Source organism: Palaemon carinicauda, chromosome 1 (genome assembly GCF_036898095.1).
Source record: "Palaemon carinicauda isolate YSFRI2023 chromosome 1, ASM3689809v2, whole genome shotgun sequence".
NCBI classification, from domain to species: domain Eukaryota; kingdom Metazoa; phylum Arthropoda; class Malacostraca; order Decapoda; family Palaemonidae; genus Palaemon; species Palaemon carinicauda.
Window position 1 is genome coordinate 277920390 of NC_090725.1, and position 26149 is coordinate 277946538.

Genomic DNA, 26149 nt, shown 5'->3' on the forward strand with positions numbered 1-26149 from the left:
GAAAGATAAATTTAACAAAAAATTTTTTGAATGACAAAAATCCTCCCCACCCCCAGCTCGATAACTGAAACCCTGAAATAGATATAGAAATCTAGTGTAATTTTTCATTATTTTTTTATAATTTCTTATAAATCTAAGCTTTTATAAATCCTCCCAACACTCATAAACTTGTTATACAGTTCACTCTTAAACACTTTTTAAGCTAGAACTAATTTTTTTCTGTAGATACAACCTTACATGTACATTTTGAAAAAAATTGAAATATGAACACTCCATTGAAGATACATAAACTCCATCCTTATGATGGCCCTATTGCTGGAAATTACCACCCTTTTCGCTGTCTTAAAGGGGAAATTTGTTGTCCTTATATTCCTTTGGTCTTTTTTTTTGATTTAGCGAACAGTAGATTTATTGATACTGTAATGGTGCCCTACGTCCACATACCTTATCCCTTCCTGAAGAACGTCATGGAGTTTAATTTTCTCTTGTTATATTAAGTGTCTCTCTCCGTTGCTTGGGTTCACAGAAACCTTAGATGATGTAGAAGGTTTATCTGACATTATAGGGCTTGAAAGTAATTCACAATTTTAGCCCCCCCCTCCCCCCCAAAAATAATAAAAATAAAACTCCAAGCAACACAGATAAAGATGCAGAGTAAGATGCTGAGCGATGTTGCGTATGTAGGAGTAGAATCAAACTGGAACAGCTTGGGATACTTGACAGGGATCCTGTGTTCCGACAGCAAATCAGCAGCCAGGATACTGATCAGCGTGCTCTGATTGGTTGTATTTCCCCCTAACGGCCAATAATATGCTTTGTATCAAATCATCTGTGTAAGTAGGGCTAGTCTTCTCTCGCTCCCCAATTTTCAGTTTCCATGCAGATGCAAGATACTGTCACTTATTGCACAATATGCATTTTCTTCTTCCTGACAAATTAAACAAACTGTATACATTGTGTTCTCGTTACCTAACAAAATTTCTGTTTTTATTTATTACTGTAATTTATTTATTTTTAAGCCCAGAAAAGGGATTTTGACAAAGGAAAAATCTAATTCTGGGCGAGGGACCTGTGTCGCTTAGGTAAATGCTCTTTAAAGCTCCATTTCTAAGGTATAAATACTGCTAAATATACCAGAGAAAAAGGTTGCATGGAATGCCAGGAATATAACCCAGCTCGCTCACCCTTATAGGGTGTTGGTATAAAAACTGGGGCGAGTGTAACCACTACCATAGGTCCCTTTCCAATTAGACTTCTCCCTCCCCAACATCCCCCGTTACTACGAGGTGTCATTCTCTACAGCTACTGCCCCCCCCCCCCCCCACCACTACCACCACCTATCCTTCTCCCATCATTCCTTGTTAGCACCCATGAACGTTCGGATGTGTTTTTTGTAGCTCTGTGTTATTTTGTGTTTTTGAAGATGTCGGGCGTTTTGGAGATCCCTGCTCCCAAGTTGAGTATTATATTTGTCTGTTTGGGATTTCTAGGTAGCGATACACGTTCTTTTAATAACCTTGTTGGTTTTTCTCTCAGCCGCTTTGTTGACACTCTTACGGGTGTGTATGCCGCCTTTTGGTGTCACTTCTAACAAAATATAATTAGAATATGAAAATTTTGAAACTTATCTGCCCTCAGAAACCGGCAATATAAAGAAGAGTCCGCTATATAAATTTACATATAATATATTCATAAATCTGCAGTGTACTAAGGAAGTGATAGGAGAACAGTAATATGGCAAGGAATTACTGTATAATTACTTTAAGGTAACTTACCCTTGGATAAACTTAGAATTATACAATTATTGGTGCTGTAAATATTTATTTCCAGAATATTATTAAAATAGTTTATTCTGTGTTGTCCCATTTATTCATATGAATTGATTACTGTATATACAGAGTAACTTTCAGATCCCTTATACATAGTATATATGTTTTGTGATTATTTTGTTGTGGTAAAGTGGAAATTTGTCTATTACTCAATTTCACAATCAACATTTTCCAATAGATCTTGTTGCAGCAACTTACTTCTAATTAAATTTACTCTGTAATCCATTCATGTAAGTATAATACACACATAAAGGAATGAATGATATGAAATATGATTATAAGTTAATTAATCAATGTTTATGTTAATTTACGAAAGAACTGTCTTTGATTCAATTAATTTAATGAACGTTGTGGATATAGACAGTGTAGTAACATTATCTAATAATCCTCTATGTATGTCATCTGCTAATTGTTAAGCCACCGTGTTTGTTTTGGTCACCATCTTGTTTAAAAAAGAGAGATCTGCCAGCTCAAACACTCGAGACTTGTGTGATACCCTTCCTGCAAACTCACTGGGTAGTAACTTGTCTCACCACAAGGAAACCACTTCTGATCTTGCTTGTGTGGTGAGACTGTTAGTCTCTCCTAGTTTTTTCATTTTGATTCAGCTAAGAAGCGTATTTCTTATTTGCAACCATTATTCAGAATTAATCAACATTTCCTGGAGATTCACAGTGGAGATCAAGCAGTGGAAGAGGGGGAGACCCAGAAGTTTGACTTGACTGACCTTCCCATTGCATTTCATGCCACAAGGCTTAGCTATTAAGTTGCAAATTTGCTTTTTTTAACCATTCTTTGTGTTACCTATAGAGGAGTGGACTGTAACCTAACTGACATATGTAACAAATGCATGGATTGGTCTCTCAGTGAGAGACAAGTGTCAACCATATCTATGAAAAAATTTACCATGCAAAGACTTACATAGGCACTGAGTGATTTAGTGGAACCAGTAGCCTCTGGATCGGTATCTGGTGATCCTTCTCGAAATAACTCTGCTGATGAGGTTTTAATAGGTGAGTATGACCATATGTCAAGAATTTCTGATGTGGTCAGCATATCAGGTGAGTAATGCGTCTGTTCTCTTTCCAATTTGGGACCTAGGATAACAGGGTCAGTGGGCTTTGATGTGTTACCATGGTGAAGAACATTTGGGGGTCTCAGTTGGGGTCTATCGAGTGTCAATTCTAGAATTGACACCTTAACTTCAAGTTTTGAGAGTGTAGCCTCACAATTAGGCACTCTAACTAATGTTTTCATCTCCCTCGGTCCTGATCTGGGTCTCCCCATTCAACCCTGTTCTGAAGGAAGGACACATGCAGAACTGGCCCTTACAGTTCCTGATTAGCTTAGTGTCAGTTGTAAGGGTTAGTGATGACAGACAATACTTGGATCATGCTGGGAAAGGATAATCAGGGTCGTAGCTGGATCAAGCCCTTTAGGCAACCTTCAAGTGTCTTCCTGCCAGGAACAAGAGTTTGTCAGAGAGGGTTGTTAAAGTGGCATTCTCTAGCTTCCTTGGGGAATTATTATTATTACTTTCTAAACTTCAACCCTAGTTGGAAAAGCAGAATGCTATAAGCCACAGGGCTTCAACATGGAACATAGCCCAGTGAAGAAAGGAAATAAATAAATTACAGGCGAAGTAATGAATAATTAAAATAAAATATTTTAAAACCAGTAATAACAGTAAAATAGATTTCATATATAAACTATAAAAATTTAAAAAAAGAGGAAGAGAAGTAAGAGAATAGTATGCCCGAGTGTACACTCAATGAAGAAAACTCGACTCCAGGACAGTGGAAGACCATAGTACAGAGGCTATGACACTACCCCAAACTAGAGAACTGTGGTTTGATTTGGGAGTGTTCTTCTAGAAGAGCTGCTTGCCATTAATAAAGTCTCTTTTCTACCCTTACCAAGTGGAAAGTAGCAACTGAACAATTACAGTGCTGTAGTTAACCCCTTGAGTGAAGGAGAATAGTTTAGTAATCTCAATTGTCAGGTGTATGAAGAAAGAAGGATGTGTAAAGAATAGGCCAGACTATTCGGTGTATGTGCAGGCAACGGTAAAATGAGCTGTAACAAGAGAAAGGGATCCAATGTAATACTGTCTGGCCAGTCAAAGGACCCAATAACACTAGCGGTGGTATCTTAACGGGTGGCTGATGCTTGTTATTGTGAAACGTTCTAAGGAGAACCGTGTTTTAAGTAAGAAGGGTCATGACATTAGTGGGTCCCACCTTCACCTTCTGGGCGGTCATCGGTGCCATTGACCAACATGAGGGTGGTCAGGTAGTTTGCTTTAGAGGTAGGGAGAGGGCAGCATTCTGTGATTTACCTTAAGAAGGATGATTGCCTTTACCCAAGAAGTCCTAGTGAAGTCAAAATTAACCATTGCAATGGAAAAACCTGAAGAATTCCCTTGTGTCCAGGTTTCTGGAACACAAAAGGCAAAGGAACTGTACCAGATTCCATGTTGATGACAGTTGAATTCCTCAGACATGGCAGACAGGTGTGCACCAAGAGGGCAGCAGAGTATGCAGAAGGTGGAAAGCTCACTTTCTGGCTTGTGTTCTAGCCAAGAGTAGGAGGACTTATTTGGCTCTAGGAGAGCATCCATCAGCAGTGCCTCTTAAATCACTGTGGGGAGAGATGACCAATCTTCAGGAGGATAACCAGAAATCATTGATGGTGGTGTCACTAGAAAACCGATTGAAGTGTCAACGGGAATGGTTCTGGAGAACCCTTAATATGATGAGATGGCTTTGGGGTTCTATGACGGACCTTCTGTTAAAGTCAGGAGCCTTGGAGCAGTACTGATTTCTTTTCACTGAGTTAGCTAACTTCATAAAACATTCCATCAAGTCATCCATGACAGAGTTATGCCTACAAGAGGCATATCTGACCTCATGGTGGAAGGACTTCTTTTTTTTACCCATGCCCCACTTTCCTTCTTGATCATACAGGAGAGAGCATTAATGGCTTTACCCTTCTCCACAGACCAGCTGTTCGAGTAGGGTACCCTCGCGTCATACCTGGAGAAGGCCCACCTCAATCAAAGCTAAAGAAACAAGGGAAGACAAGATTTAGTCCTTGCTTGTAAGGACAGTGACCTAAGCATAAAGGCCTACTCAGCCAAAGCCAGTATCATTCAATATTCGATCGAAGGCGAGAAGAGACAGGCTTCCTATGATCACTCAACATATAAGAAGCTGAAGACAGGTAACTAAGGCCTAAGAACCTGTCCTCACGTACTTCTACGACTCGACGGCAACCTCTACATCGGAAAGTAGGGGTCAAAGAAGATTGAAGATGGATGGTAAGGGTTTTCGTCTGTAGGGACTACAGCCCTCATGCACGACAATAGGGACTGCCTACAACACCACTGTTGGGCCTGGAAGGAACCAGATCCAGACCTTTGGGTTGTTCAGGTTCTGGTGTATGTGTACAGGATTCCTCTCAGTCATCTTCAATCAGTATAAAGCAGTCCAGGTGTGTTCAACTCATTCCAAGAATCATTGGGGGAATAAAAGAGCTCTTCGGGTAGAATTAGAAAGACTCGGAAGAGGGAACAAATGAATTAGCTTTACTTCCATCTCCTGGTTTCTACAGCCTTGTGTTTATCATCAAAAAGTCATCCAGTTCTTGGGTACCCATCACAGATCTCACTTGTTTAATGTAAGGAAGGAAAGAGGGACAAGGTCACAGACATTAGAAAATCTTGTGGAAGAGATTCTGGCCTGAGCAGAGGGGGAGAATGTGACTCTTATGCCACAGTTCATCATGTGACAGCAGATACTTGAATTTAAGTGACCAGATCCTGAGCTTGAATGGACCTTAAACCAACAATATGAAGGACTTAGTTCATTTAGGGCCTGTGATAATGGACATGTTTACCACAGCGATGAATCACTTGCTTCATGCATACTTTAGTCCCCACACCGACACGGACAATGGGAACAGATGTTGTCTTGAAGACTGAAGGCTGCTTTAGGGATAAAACTTTCTTCCGTTTCCTTTGATAAGGAATATACAGCACAAACTGAGGGAGTCCACAGGATGCAGTCTTACTCTGGCCATGCCCTTATGGCCACAGAAAGACTAGTTTGTGGACCCTTTGGAGTTATCAGTACACATTCCAAGGAAGTTGCTTGTCAGACAGGACCTCTTCAGACAACCTCATCGACACACTTTCCATTTCGGACCACAAGCTCTACAGCTGACTGCATAGAGACTATCCACAGATTTGCTAGGGCTTGGAGACTTGGAGAGTATCCAGGCAGGTAGCTCAGCAAGTTACCTTTGCTTGAAGATCTTCCACTTGTATAAAGTACAGTACCTGTACAAGTGGGAGGTATTCAGGAAGGGGTGCAAGGAATCCGAACATGTGATCTCAAACTCAACAGTTGGCAAAGATAGCAGATATCCTGCTCTTCCTTTGTAAGCAGAAGCACCTATCTATTCCAGCCATCAAAGGATACAGAGCTGTTATCTTCATTCTTCAGATTCACCTTCTGGAGGTGTTTGTAGACCCAAATCAATACCGATCTCATTAGGTCTTTTGAGATAAATCCCTTGAAGAGTGATGTCAACTCCTCATGGGAATTGGATGTTGTCCTTGAGGCTTAAACTCGAGAGCCCTACTAGCAACAGCAGATCTTTTATCTATATCCATGAAGGCACTTTTCCTGGTTGACACAGCAGCTGCGAATCCTATTCCTTGGAAATTCCTTTAGATGTTTCAGATAGTGGGTAGAGTATGAGCTAACTGTTCCTATCTGGACAGGATGAAGATGATCCACCTGTGTCCTAGGTCGCACTTCGTCTTGCCTAAATGCCTGAACAAGGCCTTGCCAATGAAAGTGATGGCGTGATGGATGGCCTTCCTTCTTAGACAGGTCATTGGGCGGTGGACCATTGCACACCTTATCGTCTCAAGGGAGAGCATCGAGATCCAATGTTATTAGGGGTATGGCTACTTCTGTAAGGTTTTGGACTGATACATTGATATCTATCCTAAAGGCTGGGACGTGGAGGTCCAACTCTGTTTTTCTCTCATTTTATTTAAAAGATGTAGAATTAGTATATGATACTATCAATTTCTTAGGTTCTATCATGGTGGCAGGGGAAGTTGTTGCTTAACCACTGTGATCGCTGTTCCCTCTCCTCTATGCTGAAGATAATTGGGGAGACAGAACTACATTTTACCTTCAAAATGCACCGACAATCTAAAACTTTCAAGAGAAGTGACACCATGAGTTGCATAGATCGTACAGTGCAAATTCTCATGCATCAATAATCGAACCCCTTCAACGGAAGTGACCCCTTGAAGGGCGAAGATTGTACATTGCAAGTTCTTAGAACCTCTTCCATAATATCATAAGTGTCTGAAACATGACCAGACAGTTGGGAAAGGACCATAGAGGATGTTTATACAGTATTTCCCCATGGACTCAGCCCTGACGTGGCGAGTGACCGATGAAGTGAGGATCGTGGTGCAACACACCACATTGTCAAAAATCAAATAAGGGAAGCTACAGTTATTGTAATGTTCCTAGCAACATACTGATTATTGCTCCTCATCTAACTAGGTGTAGAGAATTTACAAATGTTGATTGTGCATTATTATACAAATGTAATCATACTACCCTGTGGGTTTGCAGGAAGGGTATCACACAAGTCTCAAGCATTTGAGCCGGCAGATCCCCCCCTCCTTTTTTTTTTTTTATAGAAGATGGTGAATCCAACAGACATGGCAATTTGACAGGTAGCAGATGATATGCCTAGAGGATTATTAGACGATGTTACTTTATAACGTATGTCCACTAGTTCATTAAATCAATGGAATCTATCATTAACATGGACATCAATTAATTCACTGTTATATAATTATATTTTATATCATTCAGAACTTTGTGTTTGTTATACTTACATAAATGGATTATGTAGTAAATTAAGATAGAAGCAAGTTGCAGCAGCAAGATCTATCTGAAAATGTTGATTGTACAGATAAGTGTTAGAAAACTAGTTTTAATTTGAAAATTACATATTAACAGGCAAATCATACGGAAGCTGTTAATCTCCTGTCATCTCAAGAGGGAGATGTCACTCTAGAAGTTGTGTACGTCTCTCCAGAAGAAGACGAAGATGATGATGCGTCTCTCTTTGGCGATCCTTATAGTTTTAAGTAAGTTTTAAGCATTTTCTGTTTAAAGTAGTATGGCTTCTTTTTCATATCATAAAAAAAATATCTTTAAAAAGACTATTGAGCTCCAGTGATGACTCTCAAAGAAGTGCTTGTATAATATATAGTGCCTTCTTTTATTATTTAGGTAGACTGAAGGTAAAAACAGATAAGAGGTTGACGGTTGACATATACTCAATTCTTAACCTGGAAATACTGTGCTATATATTTGACAAGTAAAATCTTACACAAAAGTGATATGCAAGGTTGCCATAGGTATGTTTTGTCATACAGACTAAAGACTGAATTTGGTTTCAAAATGTAATTCGTTTTGTTTTTAAACCTGTAGAAGGTCAACCACATCAGACAGTAAGTGTTTCCCCAGGACACAAGACAATAATTAAAAGAAGGATAAGCATGGGGTAGAGCATTTGGTAAACAAAAGGAGATTTGTGAAAATTAAAATGTCGCTTTCTTTAAAAAGAAAATTATTTAATGAGATGGTCCTACCAGTACTAAAGCCTTAGAACATAAGCTAGTTAAAACTCAAAGAGCTATGAAAAGAATAATTATGGGAATAACACTAAGAGGCAGAAAAAGAGCAACATGGATAAAAGAGCACACTGTAGTCGCCTCTTTCTCTAGCGACTAATGGTGGAGTAATTGATACCGCAGTGTTGAATTCACTATTTATTTGTTGTGATCAAACCTGGTGACATAGACAATATGCGAGTTAGTATCATTACAAATTGACATGTTATTGACCTAAAATCCATGTGTCAGACAATGAATAACACAATGATTTGTATGTTGATCGTTATAACCTTCTCTAATTTACAGTTATTAAAATATCAACATATTACGTAATTGTGTACAACATTATACATACACGATGCGGTATTGTGGTAGTATTGGAGATTGCTCTACAGCATGTATTCTCTGCAAATTCTCGTTCACAACTACGTTATACATTAACGATGGAGATGTGTTTATGCTCCGCACATCAATGGCTTGATTCTTTTCCTATGGTGGTGTTCGACATGTGTTAAGGTTAGAGGTTAATGCGCCCGGGATGAGCGCTTCCATTGTAAGCATATTTTCTCTCGCTAGCTTTTAACTCTTTATTCTAGTTCCCTTTCTTCCATATAGCTATATTATTTATTTCACACATATATTTATTCTACATTCGCTGCTATGGCGATTACACTCCCCCCATTGGGCATACTGTGCCCAATTTTTCACTACTGGTTCTATTTACTCTTAGTATGTCAAGCAAACTTCAAACAGGCACAGTTTCACGATTGGTCTGATAAGTGTTCCGGTGGAGGTTCTTACATGTACCTTCCTTACAAGCCCATGACAATCCGGTGTGTAGTCTTGATGTTGCGTTTGCACATTTGAAGCGTTTGCAGGTACTCTGCTTTCGACCTGTGCCAAAACCGATCGGTCAGAAGCTGTGTATGTTTCAAACGGCGACGTAAGACTTTAGCAGGTGCCAACTGGTCCGTTGGGGGACTATTTTCCTGTTCACCCTGCGGCAAATGATATGTGCTCAGAGAATGTTGTCGATGGTTGAGTACCCTTCTATGATCCAATAATAACGTTGTAATGAAGCCCTTTTTGTGTTCGCAGCCTGAGTGACCTGATAGAAAGGCATGTGCATCTAGTGCCATCAAGGCAGCGATGTGATGATGTTTTGCAAGAGGATTGTACCTAACGTGCCACTAGGGTCATGTTCGTGTGGGATATGACCTCCTACGGGTATGATTCCCCACTCATCAAGATAGGGATCTAGCCTGTGGCTTGAACTTTGACTTGTTAACTTCTCTAACTGCAGCACTGCTATGTCATCTCCAAACTTGCATTGCTGGAGGGCCCTTATAATACATTTCCTGGCTTCTTGAATTTCTAACACTGTGAGTCGCAGGTTGGTGGGGTGTGCCTTTCCAGATCTGAGCCAGTATTAGAATTTGAGGATCCAAGCTGTAGCGCTGTAGCAGGTTGAAGGGCATACCAAGATGGAAGAGTTTATCTTTGTTGGCTGGTTGCATGTGTGTTGTCATAGTGGAGGTTCCTTTCTTGACTTCAGGGTCATCAAATGGTGACTCCAGAACGACCGGCTGTGCTGGCCACCAGGTCGAAGGTTTGCTCCGGAAAATTGGCCCAATGTCTCCATCTTCTGCCGGCAAGCAAGTCCTGGGCTGTCAGTCCCCTTGTGGCATCATCTGCTGGATTTTGTTGTGAACTAACCTGCCGCCATGTTTTGGTTTGGAGCGCCTATGAATCGTCCCTAATTGATTAGCATTGAGAGTTTGGAATTGACGTTCGGTGCTCTTAATGTATTGGAGAACTATTGCAATATCTGACCGAAAGCTGGAGTGTTTGACTGGTTGTTTTATCACCCTCCTAATCTTGACACTTGTCTCAGTAGCCAAAACGGTTGTGCACAATTCAAGATGTACTTTGGATAACGTCATGATTGGTGCTAAACTTGTGCGTGCTAAATCCATGCTATAATATTTTTGCCTAGTTTGTGTTTCATGTGTAAGACACTGAGGCATATGCAACTTGAGAGGCATCACAGAGATGATTAAATTCTATCCCGTCCTTCTTACCGAGGCCTCCTGTCGCGTATTGGCGGGGAATGACTAGTCCTTCTGAGGTTTATACCTCCAAAGGCCACGTAACCCATCTTAACTTCTTTTCTGGTGTGAGATTCTGGTCCTATCCAACCTTTCAGCATACATCGTTTTGAAAGATTATCTTTGCTTTTACTGTGAAGGGTGCTAATGTGCCCAAGAGATCGTAGACAAAAACTCATTATGCTCAGGATCCCTCTTCAATTGTAAGGTTCGTTGTAGGTAGACGTACGGACTGTCAACCCGTCCCTGTCGAGGTCCCATAGTACTCCTAGTGCCCTGTCTATGGGTAGCCTTCCCTTAAATAGGTCAACATCTTTAACAGCTACATTTCTCTCTGCAGGGGAATGTAGATCACATATCTGGCATTGCACATCCATTTAGTTGGACGAAATCCATCCCCTTTTAGAATCATTTGTAATCCATGAGCTAGTTTAATAGCAATTTCATCAGCTTGAGTGAAGCAGGTCATCAATGAAGAAGTTAGAAACTGCTTCTTTTGCTGCATCATTCCAGTTTCTTTCAAGTGTCCCTTTAATTCAAAGATGGTACATGCTGGGCTCCATACATCTCCAAATATATGAACTGTCATACAATAGTGCTGGGTTTTTTTTTATCAAGACCTCCTTGTGGCCACCAAAGGAATTGAAGCACATCTTTGTCTGTTGGATTTACAAACACTTGATGACGCATGGCCTCTATGACAGCTGCTATTTCCACTTTTCCTTCCCTAAATCTGATGAGAATTCCCGGTAAATCCTTCATCATATCCAGCCCCTGCATGACTTGGCTGTTCAAGGATATGCCCTTGAATGAAGCAGCGCAGTCGAAACTTCTCTGGTTTTATCAGGCTTGTTCATACTAAATACCGGATGATGTGGAAGATACCATCCTTTACCGGGTCTATTCAATGATGTGCTGGTTCTGCGTATCCTTTCTTCATCAACCATCCATTTCTTTTGCATATTGTAATCGCATTTCTTCATTACGCCGTAGACATGAAAGTTACACCGTTATACCATGATCTGGTTGTCTGGAAATTTGGGCATTTCCTCCATAAAAGGTATTGGAAACTGGTAGTGGGTCCTAACACACATTTCTTATGCATTCCATATTTGCCTAACCTTGTAATCTTCGATGTATTTTCCCTTTTTGTCTGTATCCTCTTGAGTGTCTACACCCCGAAATTGTCTGACTTGCATCTCGACAGTTTCATCCCTTCTGTTGAGGAAATTGTTTCAACAATAAATGTTCCCAAACTCGTCACTTCCCTGCTGAATTTGTGTGCATCCATAACGTTGTTTCCTTTGTAGATTTTATTGAAAATGCTGAGAAATGCCCAGCATTCCTCTTCACTAGTGCTGTGGAACTTGAGTAACTTGATTGGGTAAAGCTCTCCAATCTTATTAGGAGTTGGCGAGGTAACCTTGGTTCTTTTCTGAGCTCGGAGTCTTAGTGTTGGTCTGATCTCCCAATTTGGCTTGTTCCTCTTGGTGATGTTTGGGTGTTTGTTTGGAAGTCAATTTCCTGGGCTTATGCAGGTTATCCATTTTTAAATAATGTACATTGTCACTGGAGTCGCTATCACCATCTACGGTTCTTCCTCATTTGCGAACATCTTGCCACTTCCTTGTGTCTTTATCCTTTGCTGATCGAAAGGACTTTACAGATTCAGGATTGGGTTTACTTTCCATTTCCATCCTTCTCCATCATTCACTTGCTGATTGCCCGGCTAATTGCCCGCTACCATCTCTTGTATCTCGAGCGATAATCTTCACTCGAGTCCGTGGAGTTGGTTTAGTATTTACTTTTGTGTTTTGTGAACCTTCTGTGTCGAGGTACAATACTTCTGCATCTCGAGCGGTGGTCGCTCTCCCATTCTAAAGAGTTTGTATCAGATTCAACTTCATACCTTCTTCTCTTGTTTTGATGTAGTTCATGCCGTGTTGCCCTATCATGTCTGGTATCGTCTTTTGATGAGACCGTATGTAAAGTACTTCATTTCGTCTTTCCATTTTCCTGAAGGGTGTTGTTTGTTCATCCCTCAAGGATGTCTTACACACGCCAAGTCCTTTGCCATCCTATACCAACGCCATGGGGGCCATGGTTCTTTCCTTGCCCCCCAAAAAATGTTGTTTGTCTGTCCTTCATGGACATTTTCTACACACCATGTCCTTCTCTGTCTTGTAACGAGACCATGGGTGTCATGGGTCTTTCCTTCTCCATGTTTTCCACACACCATTTCCTTCGTCGTCCTGTTACAAGGCCATGGGTGCCATTTGTCTTTCCTTGTCCGCCAAGGATATTGTTTGTCCGCTCCTCATGGACATTTTCCACACACCATGTCCTTCGCTGTCCTTTAACGAGGCCATTGGTCTTTCCTTGTCTACCGAGGCCATGGGTGCCATTGGTCTTTCCTTGTCCACCAAGGATGTTGTTTGTCCGTCCCTCATGGACATTTTCCACACCCCATGGTTCTCTCCTTGTCCACCAAGGATGTTGTTTGTTCGTCTTTCATGGACATTTCCACACTCCATGTCCTTCGTCGTCCTGTAACAAGGCCATGGGTGCCATTGGTCTTTTCTTGTCCACCAAGGATGTTATTTTTCCGTCCCTCATGGACATCTTCCACACACCATGTCCCTCGCTTTCCTGTAACGAGGCCATGTGTGTCACGGGTCTTTCCTTGTCCACCAAGGATGTTGTTCGTCGGTCCCTCGGCTACTTATTTATTAACTCGATGCATTGGGCCACAGGGGCGAGTGTGTTTGATTGTAGTCGCCTCTTTCTCTAGCGACTAATGGTGGAGTAATTGATACCGCAGTGTTGAATTCACTATTTATTTGTTGTGATCAAACCTGGTGACATAGACAATATGCGAGTTAGTATCATTACAAATTGACATGTTATTGATCTAAAATCCATGTGTCAGACAATGAATAACACAATGATTTGTATGTTGATCGTTATAACCTTCTCTAATTTACAGTTATTAAAATATCAACATATTACATAATTGTGTACAACATTATACATACACGATGCGGTATTGTGGTAGTATTGGAGATTGCTCTACAGCATGTATTCTCTGCAAATTCTCGTTCACAACTACGTTATACATTAACGATGGAGATGTGTTTATGCTCCGCACATCAATGGCTTGATTCTTTTCCTATGGTGGTGTTCGACATGTGTTAAGGCTAGAGGTTAATGCGCCCGGGATGAGCGCTTCCATTGTAAGCATATTTTCTTTCGCTAGCTTTTAACTCTTTATTCTAGTTCCCTTTCTTCCGTATAGCTATATTATTTATTTCACACATATATTTATTCTACATTCGCTGTTATGGCGATTACACACACTAAAGTAGAGGATATTCTAACAACTTGTAAGAAAAGGAAATGGACATGCAGGACATATAATGAGAATGATAGACAATAGATAGACATTAAGAATAACAGAATGGGTCCCTAAAGATTGTAAAAGAAGTAGAGGAAGAAAGAGAAGATGATGGATCGGCGAACTAAGGAGGTTTGCGGGTGTTAACTAGCACAAAAAGATCATAAACAGAAGCAAGTGGAAGGAAATGTCTGAGGACTTTGTTCAACAGTTGACTAGTAACAGCTGATGATGATGATGATAATATAGGTTGTGAAAATGGACAACACTGAGAATTGTGTTTCAGCAGCCAGGGGGGATACATCCCTTATGAAAATTTCTTATTTTGGACCATAAAACACATTAATTGTACCTTAAGGGTATTTTCTTTTTTTGGGGGGATCATTTGGGATTGATCAAGCCAATAAAACGGTGTTCAAGTTTTTTATAACTCGAGTAAACCTTGTTTACAAGACCATAGTTTCTTAAGGGTTAATATTAAATGAAATATACTGTACTATCCTGTAGTAAAAATCACAAAGCAAGGTTTATCCAACCCAGATTTAGTGCTATTAAAAATATCTTGGAAAATATTAATCCCCAAAGCTGGACTGGAGTGGAAGAAAGATGTTATATTCTAGAAACATTTAATTGAGTTAAAAGCAGGGTATCGGAATGATTAGATAAACAAAAAATAATGTAAAGATGCAGTTTTTTAGATAAAAAATTAATGAAATGGTGATCACTGTAAGTTAGAAAATATATAGACTATTTATACATCACACAGGAGAATACTTCCTGCAGTGTACATAGCTTGCCAGTTTAGTTTACTTATATTTGTGGCTGTCTAGTCTTTTAATCTTCTTCCATTCTTTAGGTCTTTTCCCAACTAGCTGACAGACTTTTTGAGATTTGTTTTTCTCTAATTTTCGCCCTCTATTTAAAAATAATTTGTTTGAGTCAGTTTTGTTGGGAAAAAAAATTTGCCTTATAGGTTTGGTTAAATAATAGTAGACCCTACTCTCATACGATAGCAATGTATTCTATCACAACCAATCTTCTTTGGAAAAAATATATGCATACAGTATATCAGTTTTTACTTATAAATGTGAAAAGTGATTTTAACTCCTGTTATTCTTCACCTCCATATTTTGTGGGTCAGACAATTCGTACTTTCTAATCGTATACGATTGAAATGTATCTCTTGAGAGTATTTTGTTTCTTTATGAAATCTTGGCACTAGTATAACAGAGACTATTTGAGGTACTCCATGTCAAAAATAGGCTATGTGTAACTTCTAACTGTACATGCTAGAGGAGAATCCAAGCTGGTATTGTATATACTGTATGGCTTATAAGCCATATGAAAAAAAATATATATATTTTTGGTCCTTACTGCTATATCCTTCTATGTGAGACATGGATTATTCAGTGTGGTAGTTTCCACTAGAGTTCTCTGTTTGTCATTCATTGTTAAGCCAGTAAGAGATAACTAATTTAATTATACAGTATCTCTAATTTCTTCATATGAATTATTTTTTATATTCACTTCATTATTCCCAATGATTTGTATTTGCTATATCTGCATTGATTTTTTTTTTATATTATTAACTTTTGTTTAATGTGTTCAACAATATAAATGTCTATTGCCATTATATATAAATATTTGAAAAATATTTAAAACATTTATAAATACTTTACTTTAGCCATAAAAAATGTTCAGAGTTTGGTATGCTTTAGGAACAAAACTTGCCATAATTCCATAAATATGTCTTTTTATGAATAGAACTTACCTGGCAGTTATATATATATAGCTGAGTCTCCGACTGCGGCAGAATTTAATCGAAAATCGCGGCAACCACCTTGTGGTGGTTGTGTGGTTAGATGGTTAACAATCCTTACAGGGTGGTACTTGGAATCATTCCCGTTTTCTGTTCCTCAGATTATCTCTGCCGGCCGGATCGACAAAATCGTTGGTCCGCCTTTCAGAGTTTTTTCGGATCGCTTTCCCTTCATCGCCTTTTTGGACTTGTTTTTTGGTGAAGTACACTGTGTTGGGATTTGGCAATCGTGTTATTTTTGTTTTCTTGTCTTTTTTCCTTTATTATCATGAGTGAGAAAATTCATTATCGTATTTGTGCGAATGATATTTGCAAGGTGAGGTTGCCGAAAGTTTCGGTTGACCCTCACACTATCTGTATGGGTTGCAGGGGGTTTGAATGTGCTTTAGATAATAAGTGCAAGGAATGCGAGGTTTTAAGTGATGATAATTGGTTAGCTATGAAGCGCTATGTGTGCAAACTTGAGGTTGATAGAGTTAGAAGAGCTAAATCAAAGTCAAAGTCTGCTAGTGAGCCTAGCTTAAATTTATCTATTGACCCTTTGCTTGTAACCCCTTTGGAAGGTATTCCTTCCCCAAATGTAGTGACTCCTGCCCCTTCTACAGGATCTGTGCCTACGGATGACCCTGGGTATGCTAAATTAGGTGCTGGATTGGAGGCCATTAAAGCACAGTTGGAGGCCTTTAAAGGTAAGGGTGTAGGTGAAATTAGTGCTTGTGAAAGTGCAGTGGAGGTGGCGACTGATCGAATCTGTCATACCCCTAGGTCTAGACCTCTACCAAGCTCCCAGGACCAAGGGAGAAGGTATGTCGAAAGCCAAAAGGGGGTGAGAGGTGCTTATCCTCGGTCAGTCGTCGCCTCAGACAGTCCTGTTGCGATCTCCCAGGCTGCTCATGACCGCCGTAGGAAAGGCGTGTCGGATACGTTTGTGTCTTCGCCTGATCGTTCTCCCAGACGTAATTGGCGTTACGAATCAAGACCAATGAAGAGAGGGTGGAACCGGAACGTGCAGTCTCGCTCTCCCTCTCCCGGTTCGAGTAGCCGAGACTCTGATCCTTCGGAAGACGATTTCGATGTTGTTCCTGTTAAAAGGGCGAAACAGAGAATCCTTAGCCCAGTTAATCCTGCTAGACTCCCTACTTCTTCTGCCAGCGCTCCCAGTCAAGCCGTACGACAACTGCCGTCTTCGGCACCGCGAGAGCCAGCGGAGGTTGCTAAAGCTTTCATGGTTGTTATGCAGGAACAACTTTCATCGTTAGTTAAAGCTTTCAGCCACCCTTCTCAGTCCGTCAGACGTAAGGACGTCTCTTTGCCTGTTAAGAGATCTTCTTCTAAGAGAGATTTTAGTATCTCTCCCAAGAAACCTCTGCGCACTTCGTCGGCCGCACGGCAACGCACACCCTCTTCATCGGCACGCTGCCAGGAATTTTCTTCCCCCCCTCCCGGCACCAGGACGATACTGCCTCTCGTTCTCGGCGCCGTGACGATTCCTTTTCTCTTTCGAAACGCCAGGACGTTACTGCCTCGTTTCTTAGGAAACAGGATGAATGCAGTCTGCATTTTCAAGGCGAAGGCAGCCTGCATCTTCCGGACGCTTCCGTTTCTCGTCATTGTGACGATACCGCCTCTCGTCATCGTGACGATACCGCTTCTTGTCATCGTGACGATACCGCTTCTCGCCGACTGGATGTTAGCGGCGCTCGGCGCCAGGATTCAAACAGCTCTCGCTGCCAGACTGCTGGCAGCCCAACTCTTCGGGATGTTATCCTTGAGCAGGACCTCGAAGATATTTCGTAAGAGGAAGAAAAACCTGCCGACTCTTCTAGTGATTACAAGGTTCTTTCTCGCTCTCTTTTGGAACTTTATGGGGAGGAATTTCTACCTTCGGCCCCTCGTTCTCCTCAGTCTCAATTTACCAGGAAGAAAGCTACTAAGTCTTCGGCCTTCATCAAAATGAAACTTTCAATTTCGGCCAGGAAAGCTCTCGCTAAAGTGGATGATTGGATGAAGGAATGGAGACAAGCTGTCAAGACCACCTTTTCTTTTCCACCGTCTCGGCTCACTTCCAAGGCCGGTATGTGGTATGAGACAGGGGAACCTTTGGGGTTAGGAGTGCCTGCCTCCTCCCAAGGTGACTTCTCGGCTCTTGTGGACTTGGCAAGAAGGCATGCTTTAAACTCTGCCAAGGTGATGTGGTCCATGTCGGAGCTTGATCACCTCGTCAAGGGAATTTTCAGGGTTTTCGAGGTTTTCAGCTTCCTGGACTGGTCTCTCGGGACTCTGGCCAGGAAGTGTGAACTCCTGGAGGACACGAAGGACCTGACGAGTATCATGTCCTGCATGGACAAAGCTCTAAGGGATGGAGCTAATGAATTGGCTTCCCTTTTCTCAGCAGGGGTCTTAAAGAAGAGGGCCCTTTTGTGCTCCTTCACCTCTAGATCTGTGACTGTTGCCCAGAAGTCGGAGCTACTTTTCGCCCCTTTTTCACGTCATCTTTTTCCTGAAGCTCTGGTCAGAGATATCTCCCTTTCTCTGGCTCAGAAGGCTACTCAGGACCTTTTGTCTCGGTTGGCTAGAAAGACCTTACCTGTTGCTCCTGCTCCTCTGAAGAAGGAGGAGAAGAAGTTTCAACAGCCCTTTCGGGGCAGGATCTCCTCGAGAGCGGATTTTAGGGGGAGAAGACAAGAGTCAGGGCCAAGGACCAGCAGGGGTGCGTTTAGGCCCCGGTCCAAAAAATGAGATGGAAGTCCTCCAGACACCAGTAGGGGCAAGACTGTCTCGTTTTTGGCAGTCTTGGAAAAGGAGAGAGGCGGACACCTGGTCCCTCTCAGTCGTCAAGGAAGGTTACAAGATCCCCTTTTTAAAGAAACCACCTCTCTCAGACTCTCCCCTAGCCTTAGTGGCTCAGTACACCGACGCGGGGAAACGAGAGGCTCTTCTGGAGCTAGTCGACCAGATGTTGGTCAAGGGAGCAATAGAGCCGGTTCAAGACCTCGCCTCCCTAGGCTTTTACAATCGCCTGTTTCTGGTTCCCAAGAACTCGGGTGGATGGAGACCAGTCCTAGATGTCAGCTCTCTGAATGCCTTCGTGGAGAAAACAAAGTTCTCCATGGAGACGACTCAGTCAGTGCTGGCTGCAGTTCGTCCAGGAGACTGGATGGTTTCTCTCGACCTGCAGGACGCTTATTTTCACGTCCCCATTCATCCGTCTTCGAGGAGATATCTGAGGTTTGTGTTCCAGGGCAAGTGCTTCCAGTTCAGGGCACTTTGCTTCGGTCTCAGCACAGCTCCCAAAGTTTTCACCAGACTAATGGCGAATGTGGCAGGCTGGTTACACCAGGAGGGGATAAGGGTCTCCTTCTATCTAGACGACTGGCTGATCCGGTCACAGTCGAAAGAGAAATGTCTGGAGGACCTAATGAAGACTTATACGATGACTCAGGACCTGGGACTCATTGCAACTGGGGGAAGTCTCAGACCGAGCCGAATCAGACTATTCTCTATTTGGGGATAGTTCTGAATTCAGTTCTTTTTCAGGCTTCTCCCTCCCAGGAGAGGCAGACCAGGTGCCTGGACAAAGTCAAAGACTTTTTGAGGAAGCAGGAATGCTCAGCGAAGGAGTGGATGAGTCTGCTGGGGACTCTATCCTCCCTGGAGCAGTTTGTCCCTTTGGGGAGACTGCACCTAAGGCCTCTGCAACACTTCCTCACAAAGGTTTGGAACAGAAAGATCCGGGAGGACACTTTTTCTTTTCCCATTCCGACAGAGATCAAGGATCTTTTAATGTGGTGGCTGGACCCAGCTCTGTTGGGAAAAGGGATCTCCTTGTTCAAGAAGAACCCCGACTTAGTGTTATTCTCAGACGCGTCAGAGTCAGGCTGGGGAGCAACACTAGGGAACAAAGAGGTCTCAGGTGTTTGGGAAGGGAGTCAGGTCAGTTGGCATATCAACAGGAAGGAATTGATGGCCATTTTGTTAGGGCTCAAGGCCTTCAAAACCTCGGTGTCAGTAAAGACTGTGGAGATCAATTCCGACAACACCACAGCTCTCGCGTACATAAGGAAGCAAGGGGGAACTCACTCCCTCTCTCTGTTCTCAACTGCGAGAGAGCTTCTCCTTTGGGCGAACGAGAACGAGACCCAGCTGTTGACAAGGTTTGTTCAAGGGCAGAGAAACATCAGGGCAGACATGCTCAGCAGGAGGGGACAAGTCCTTCCTACAGAGTGGACTCTCAACCCGCATGTCTGTCGGAGCCTCTGGAAGTTGTGGGGCAGACCTGCAATAGACCTTTTCGCCTCCGGTCTAAACAAGAGGATCCCCAACTACTGCTCCCTAGTCTCGGACGAGGAAGCTGTTGCAGTGGACGCCTTCTTGACGGATTGGACGGGGCTGAACATGTATGCCTTTCCCCCGTTCAAGATCATCAATCTGGTTGTCAGGAAATTCGCTCTCCTCGATTCGGGACGAATGATCCTAGTGGCTCCATTCTGGCCTGCGAGGGAATGGTTCACCGAAGTGGCAGGGTTGCTGATGGACTTTCCAAGAAGACTCCCGGCAAGTCCAGATCTTCTCAGACAACCCCACTTCGAGAGATTTCACCAAAACCCCTTCGCTCTCAATCTGACTGCCTTCAGACTGTCGAGAAGCTCGTTAGATCTCGAGGATTTTCGGCACAAGCGGCGAAAGCTATTGCCAGGGCAAAGAGGATCTCTTCACAAAGAGTCTACCAGTCAAAGTGGGAGACCTTTAGAGCTTGGTGCAGGAGGCGCAAGGTTTCCTCGTCCTCTACCTCTCTAAGCCAGATTGCAGACTTTCTTTTGTACCTCAGGCAGGATGCTAAGCTGGCTGTATCTACCATTAAGGGATACAGGAGCATGCTCTCAACTGTCTTTAGGCATAGAGGCTTAGAGTTATCTCAGAATAAGGACTTGCAGGACCTCATTAGGTCTTTTGAGACAACGAAGCAGGTGCACTTAAGACCCCCTTCTTGGAACCTGGATGTGGTGCTTAAGTTTTTGTGCTCCAGGAAGTTTGAGCCTATCTCGCAAGCTTCTCTGCGAGATGTGACTAAGAAAACCCTCTTCCTTTTGTCTCGAGCGACTGCCAGGAGGATCAGCGAGGTCCAGGCAATCGAGAAGCGTGTAGGCTTCACCCTAAATGGAGCGGTTTGTGCCTTGAGGTTCGACTTTCTCGCCAAGAATGAGAACCCTTCGAAACCCTGGCCCAGGACTTTTGAAGTCCCTAACCTCACGAATCTAGTGGGTCAGGAACAGGAAGGCCTCCTCTGCCCGGTTAGGGCTCTCAAGGCTTATTTGGCCCACACTAAGAGCGTGAGGGGTGCTTCCAACTCCTTATGGTGTTCGGTGAAGAATCCTCAAAAACCCCTGTCAAAGAACGCTTTGTCCTTTTTCCTGAGGGAAACTATTAGGGAAGCCCACCTCTTTTGTGAGGAAGAAAACTTTGCCCTGTTAAAAGTACGGGCTCACGAAGTAAGGGCCATTGCTGCTTCGCTGGCATACCGGAAAATATGTCAGTTAGGCAGATCATGGACGCAACGTTCTGGAGGAGCAACTCTGTCTTCGCTTCTCATTGCCTCAGAGAGGTAAGAGTGGACTATGACAAGTGTTATACCTTGGGCCCATACGTAGATGCGGCTTCTGTATTAGGCAAAGGAGTTACTACCCCCACTCAACCTTAGTTTATGTACTTGTATATGGGTTTGTGTTTTTTATGGTTGTCTGAGGTCCTCGTCTTGTGGTACGGTTCCCTCAGTCCAGATAGACAGTTTATATCTATTTCTGCAAGGTTAGGTGGTTAGCTTTAGTAAGGTTGCAGGTTTTTATTATATGGGAAGGTAGTTTTCTGAAGTCTAGTCAAGTTGTTGGTCCTACCCCTTTGACAGACTCGATTGAGTTGTTTGCAGCGTAGCAGGTCTACTCCTGGCTGAACACTCCTAAGGGAAAGCGACTCTAGAGGCAGTTACCTTTGAAGTCAGCTACCTTAGCAGGTAAGGAATCAAGGTGTTTGTTCTCCTACAACTCTTTTGTTGTTTCCCCAACTATGTTTTTCTGTCTGTTTCCCTCCTCCAAATGTGTGAATCAGCTATATATATATAAAACTGCCAGGTAAGTTCTATTCATAAAAATGGAGTTTTTATGATAAAACAAAGTTTTATGAATACTTACCTGGCAGTTATATATATATTTTAAAGCCCACCCACCTCCCCTCAGGAGACAGGTCGGGCAAAGATAATCTGAGGAACAGAAAACGGGAATGATTCCAAGTACCACCCTGTAAGGGTGGTTAACCATCTAACCACACAACCACCACAAGGCGGTTGCCGCGATTTTCGATTAAATTCTGCCGCAGTCGGAGACTCAGCTATATATATATAACTGCCAGGTAATTATTCATAAAACTTTGTTTTATCATAAAAACTCCATTTTAACATATTTGAAGAATATGTGACGAAAGCGGTCTATACCTCAACCACTTTTCTTCTTAAGTGACATTATTATCATTATCATTTTTGGAATTTCTGCTTATTAGAAACTACTTTAGGAAAATGGCTAGTTGAATGCTTGTTGTTTATTTATAAAAAAAAAAAAAAGTTACATCTGCACACTAAAGATATACTGTATGATATGAAATGGTTCCATTGTAGGTACAAAATATTTGATGAAGATGTCGTAAGTCTCACAAGCAGCCAGTTAATGCCCAATGGTCGTTTATCTCGGGCTTCAGTTGAAAGCGTTCGTGGCTCAACAGACAACATGCTACTAGATTCTCCAAGGTTTGTTGCATTAATTTCTTTTCTAGTCAAGTCAGATAATATTTTAATTGTTCTTTCTCATTGGGTTTGCCTTAGAATTTTTATTCACCTATATTTATGTGCTCTATATATCCAGTATTAAAAGATTTCTAAGAATCTTTTTGCTAGGCACTTAGTAATGGGAGATTCTAGGGAATAACAGACAATGGTGTGCCTTTATAAATAGATCTTTGGGATAAATCATTAATCATTCTCGGATTTTTTATCTGAATAATGAAACTTAATAAATCTGAGAAACCGATCATGTAAATTCACAGTAGTAAAAGTACGACAAATAAATTTAGTGCCAAGAAATTGGTTTTCAGTTGCATTCCTTTTTAACCATTTGTTTCAACATCATTTCATTGCCTTATAATACAGTACTGTAGTCTACAGGTATAATGTATAAACACAATTGGCAAAAAAATCAGGAAAAGAGGATTGGAATGCCTATTGAGGTAACTGGAACCATTCTTTGTATGTGGCCTTGTGTCATGGACTGCTTTAATAGCAAGAGCACATGGTGGCCACAAGGACCAGGCAATCTTTTACATTAATTTCAGCATTGGTGTTCAATCATTCCTACAACTATGCTCATGGAGTTTTATGATCATTCACATCACATTTACCATTCTTTCATGCATTAAAGCTGACTGAGAGATCGTTGGGGTTTCCCCATCACCAGCTTCTAGTTATAACTATTTTGTAAAATTTTTAATAGCCGTTCCAACTCCGCTGAAGTCACACTCCTATTAAAGAACTTGGTTTTGTATAGTAATGAAAAATTCAAATTAATTTGAAATTTTATGATAACTTTGCTATATAAATTGGATGTTTTGACTTAAACAATGTCAAAACATTTCAGTTCAGTAAATATAAATCTTGAAAAAACTTGAAAAATAGTATGCAAAAATGCTTTAATAAAGGAAATTAACTTTTTAAAATTCATGTTATTTTAGATTGTAATGATGTATGCTTAAACTAAACTGAATTTCAATTTCATAGAATCACAAGTGGCGCTGATGACGCCACCAAATGGTAAATATTGTAACTATTGTGAGAAACACCTTAAACTCTTAAAGACTGCTAAATACTGTAAAACAAAAATAACAACAACAGAGTCACAGATGTTTTTATATTTCATTCTCTAAGATTCATGATGATTATACCACAGGTATTAACATTGACTGTGAATGTACTTACTGTATGTTAATGATTTTATACACCTTTATTCTTATTGTACAGTACAGTAACATGATTTATGTTTTAATGCCATTCTAGTGATTTTACGACTTCAATATCTGTGGCGGACAGACGTAAAGTCGAATAAAATAGTTTAGAATTATTTTTTAATTTTTCCATATATTATTTATGACAAATGGTGTATAATCGAAATTGACTTGAATCGAAACAACGTAAACTGAGGTATACTTGTACAACACAGTATCTTATACCAGACATAACACATTTAAATTATAGCTTTTTTTAATTTGTTTTCTAGACTGTATAACTATGTTCTCACCTTGGCATTCTTTACGTCAAACTTTTGTTATAAGCAAAAATGGTCAGGAATCGCTCTGCTATCAAACCCACAAAGCTCCTTAATAACTTGAGTGGCTTTATCATCATTACCCCTATGTAATTACCTAGTCTAGTCTTCTCTTGATATTCCCTTCTTCTTAATGTTAATTTCTTTTTGTGTTCGGACATATCTCATAATAAGAGGAACAGTTAGGAAATCACACTCCTCACCATGATTACTGAGATCACAATTCTTCTCATAACCATGTGACATAAAGAGAAAGGGGACCTTCATTATCTTCAGTAAACACCTTGAACAACTCTCACAGACATTCTTAGTAATTCCAATAGGTTATCACATTCCTACAAGGATATGGGTAGCATCAAGAACTCTTGCACCACCCACTGAGTGCTTAGTATACAAATGCTGCACCTTGTTGTCTCACAATGTTAGCGGTTGCCCCAGCAGTGAAGTTCCGATAAATTTTGTCCCTCAAATACTTTTACCAAGCAGTGTAGAGCCAAGGAAAACATACCACCAGCCCCTGGTAGCCTCACCCACCAAATATCGTTGCTTGATTGTGCAACGATCGCACCAAATTGTTGGTTAGTTGAATGATGATCACACCAATAGTGTTGGTTAATTGTGTGATGATCATGCCTATAACAGCTCTTATTAATATATAACAATTAATTTAAAATCACAAAAAGAAAACCAAAATCTGACACAGGTAGAACACCGGTTTGAAGAACGCAAACATGGTTAGACAACTAAAAAGGTTGCACACGCCCAGATAATTACACCCAGCCACCAGATTAACTCAATATTTCTCTAGGGGGTAGGCATATTACATGGAAGGAAAACAAGAAATTTTTAATTTTTAGGGTAGACTTTGGCATTTAACCAGATAGATAAGCTCTGTGAACATGAATGGGGATTCATAAAAATAAATGGGCAACATATTTGCTATTTTTTATTAACTATCACTACTATAAGCATTATTTGTTCTACATCAGATACGTTATGTTTGATGTAATTAGCACTTAACCATGTATACTGTTTTCAGTATCAAAAAGGCTTTACAATTTATGAAGGTTAGTGTACATGAAATTGATACTATGGTAATTCAAAAGGATTTACTTTATTGTCCTGTGTTAATTAATACAGTAATATAATTTACAATTTTCTCAGACGACGGCTGGATGTTGATGTGATTAGTGAAAGTCGAGAAGAAACTCTGTTACAAAATGGTAATGGTGATATTCATGTTGCTGCAAATGGTGTTACAGAAATTAGTAATGGTTTCAGTTGTGAAGCAGTCTCGCAAGAAAGTCTGAATGGGGCATCAGGACGACTGGAGTTTCACAGTGACTTGGGAGAGAGTTTGGGTAAGTCATAAAGTTTTTCCAATCTCTAAAACAGCTGTTATGTTCTTGCAAGTACTTTATGCATACAATGTAGTGTACAAAAAGATATGTAAAATCTTAGATGTTAATCTTAAGAAATGGATAATGGAAAAATAAATTTTTAGGAAGTGAGGATGAAGGACACAGACCGTCTGGTACCGCAGATGTTCTTGCACAAAAACTCCCCACTAATGCTCAAGTAGCTGTGGCTTCTGAAGCCATTGAAGAAACACAAAGTAAACCTCATGAAGGTAGCACAGGGAATGCTGATACAGAGTTACAAGATGTTGGTGACATCAGTTTATCAGTAAGAGAAACTATAGACTCCATCACTGATGTCACTGAATCATCTTTGAGGTTAGTTTCATATATGTAAATTGATTCTTGTTATTAAAAGACCGTTGAAAAATATTCTTGGTAAACACATGGTTTTATTAAGAAAATATATTTCCTCTTTTTTGTAATCTTGTATTTGCATGATTATTAATGACATATTAATTATTTCCAATGTTTGATGTATTTATTGAATAACAAACTTCAAT

General features: G+C 41.0%; 1 protein-coding gene across 1 annotated transcript in view; it reads left to right on the forward strand.

The window, feature by feature from the left end:
• LOC137657022 (Golgi-associated PDZ and coiled-coil motif-containing protein-like) overlaps positions 1-26149 on the forward strand; it is a 90894-nt gene that overhangs the window by 39520 nt on the left and 25225 nt on the right. The window contains exons 8-11 of the mRNA XM_068391382.1: positions 7886-8016; positions 22533-22661; positions 25393-25589; positions 25733-25964. Of these exons, the coding sequence (XP_068247483.1) occupies positions 7886-8016; positions 22533-22661; positions 25393-25589; positions 25733-25964 (689 nt within the window). The remainder of the gene's footprint in view (positions 1-7885; positions 8017-22532; positions 22662-25392; positions 25590-25732; positions 25965-26149) is intronic.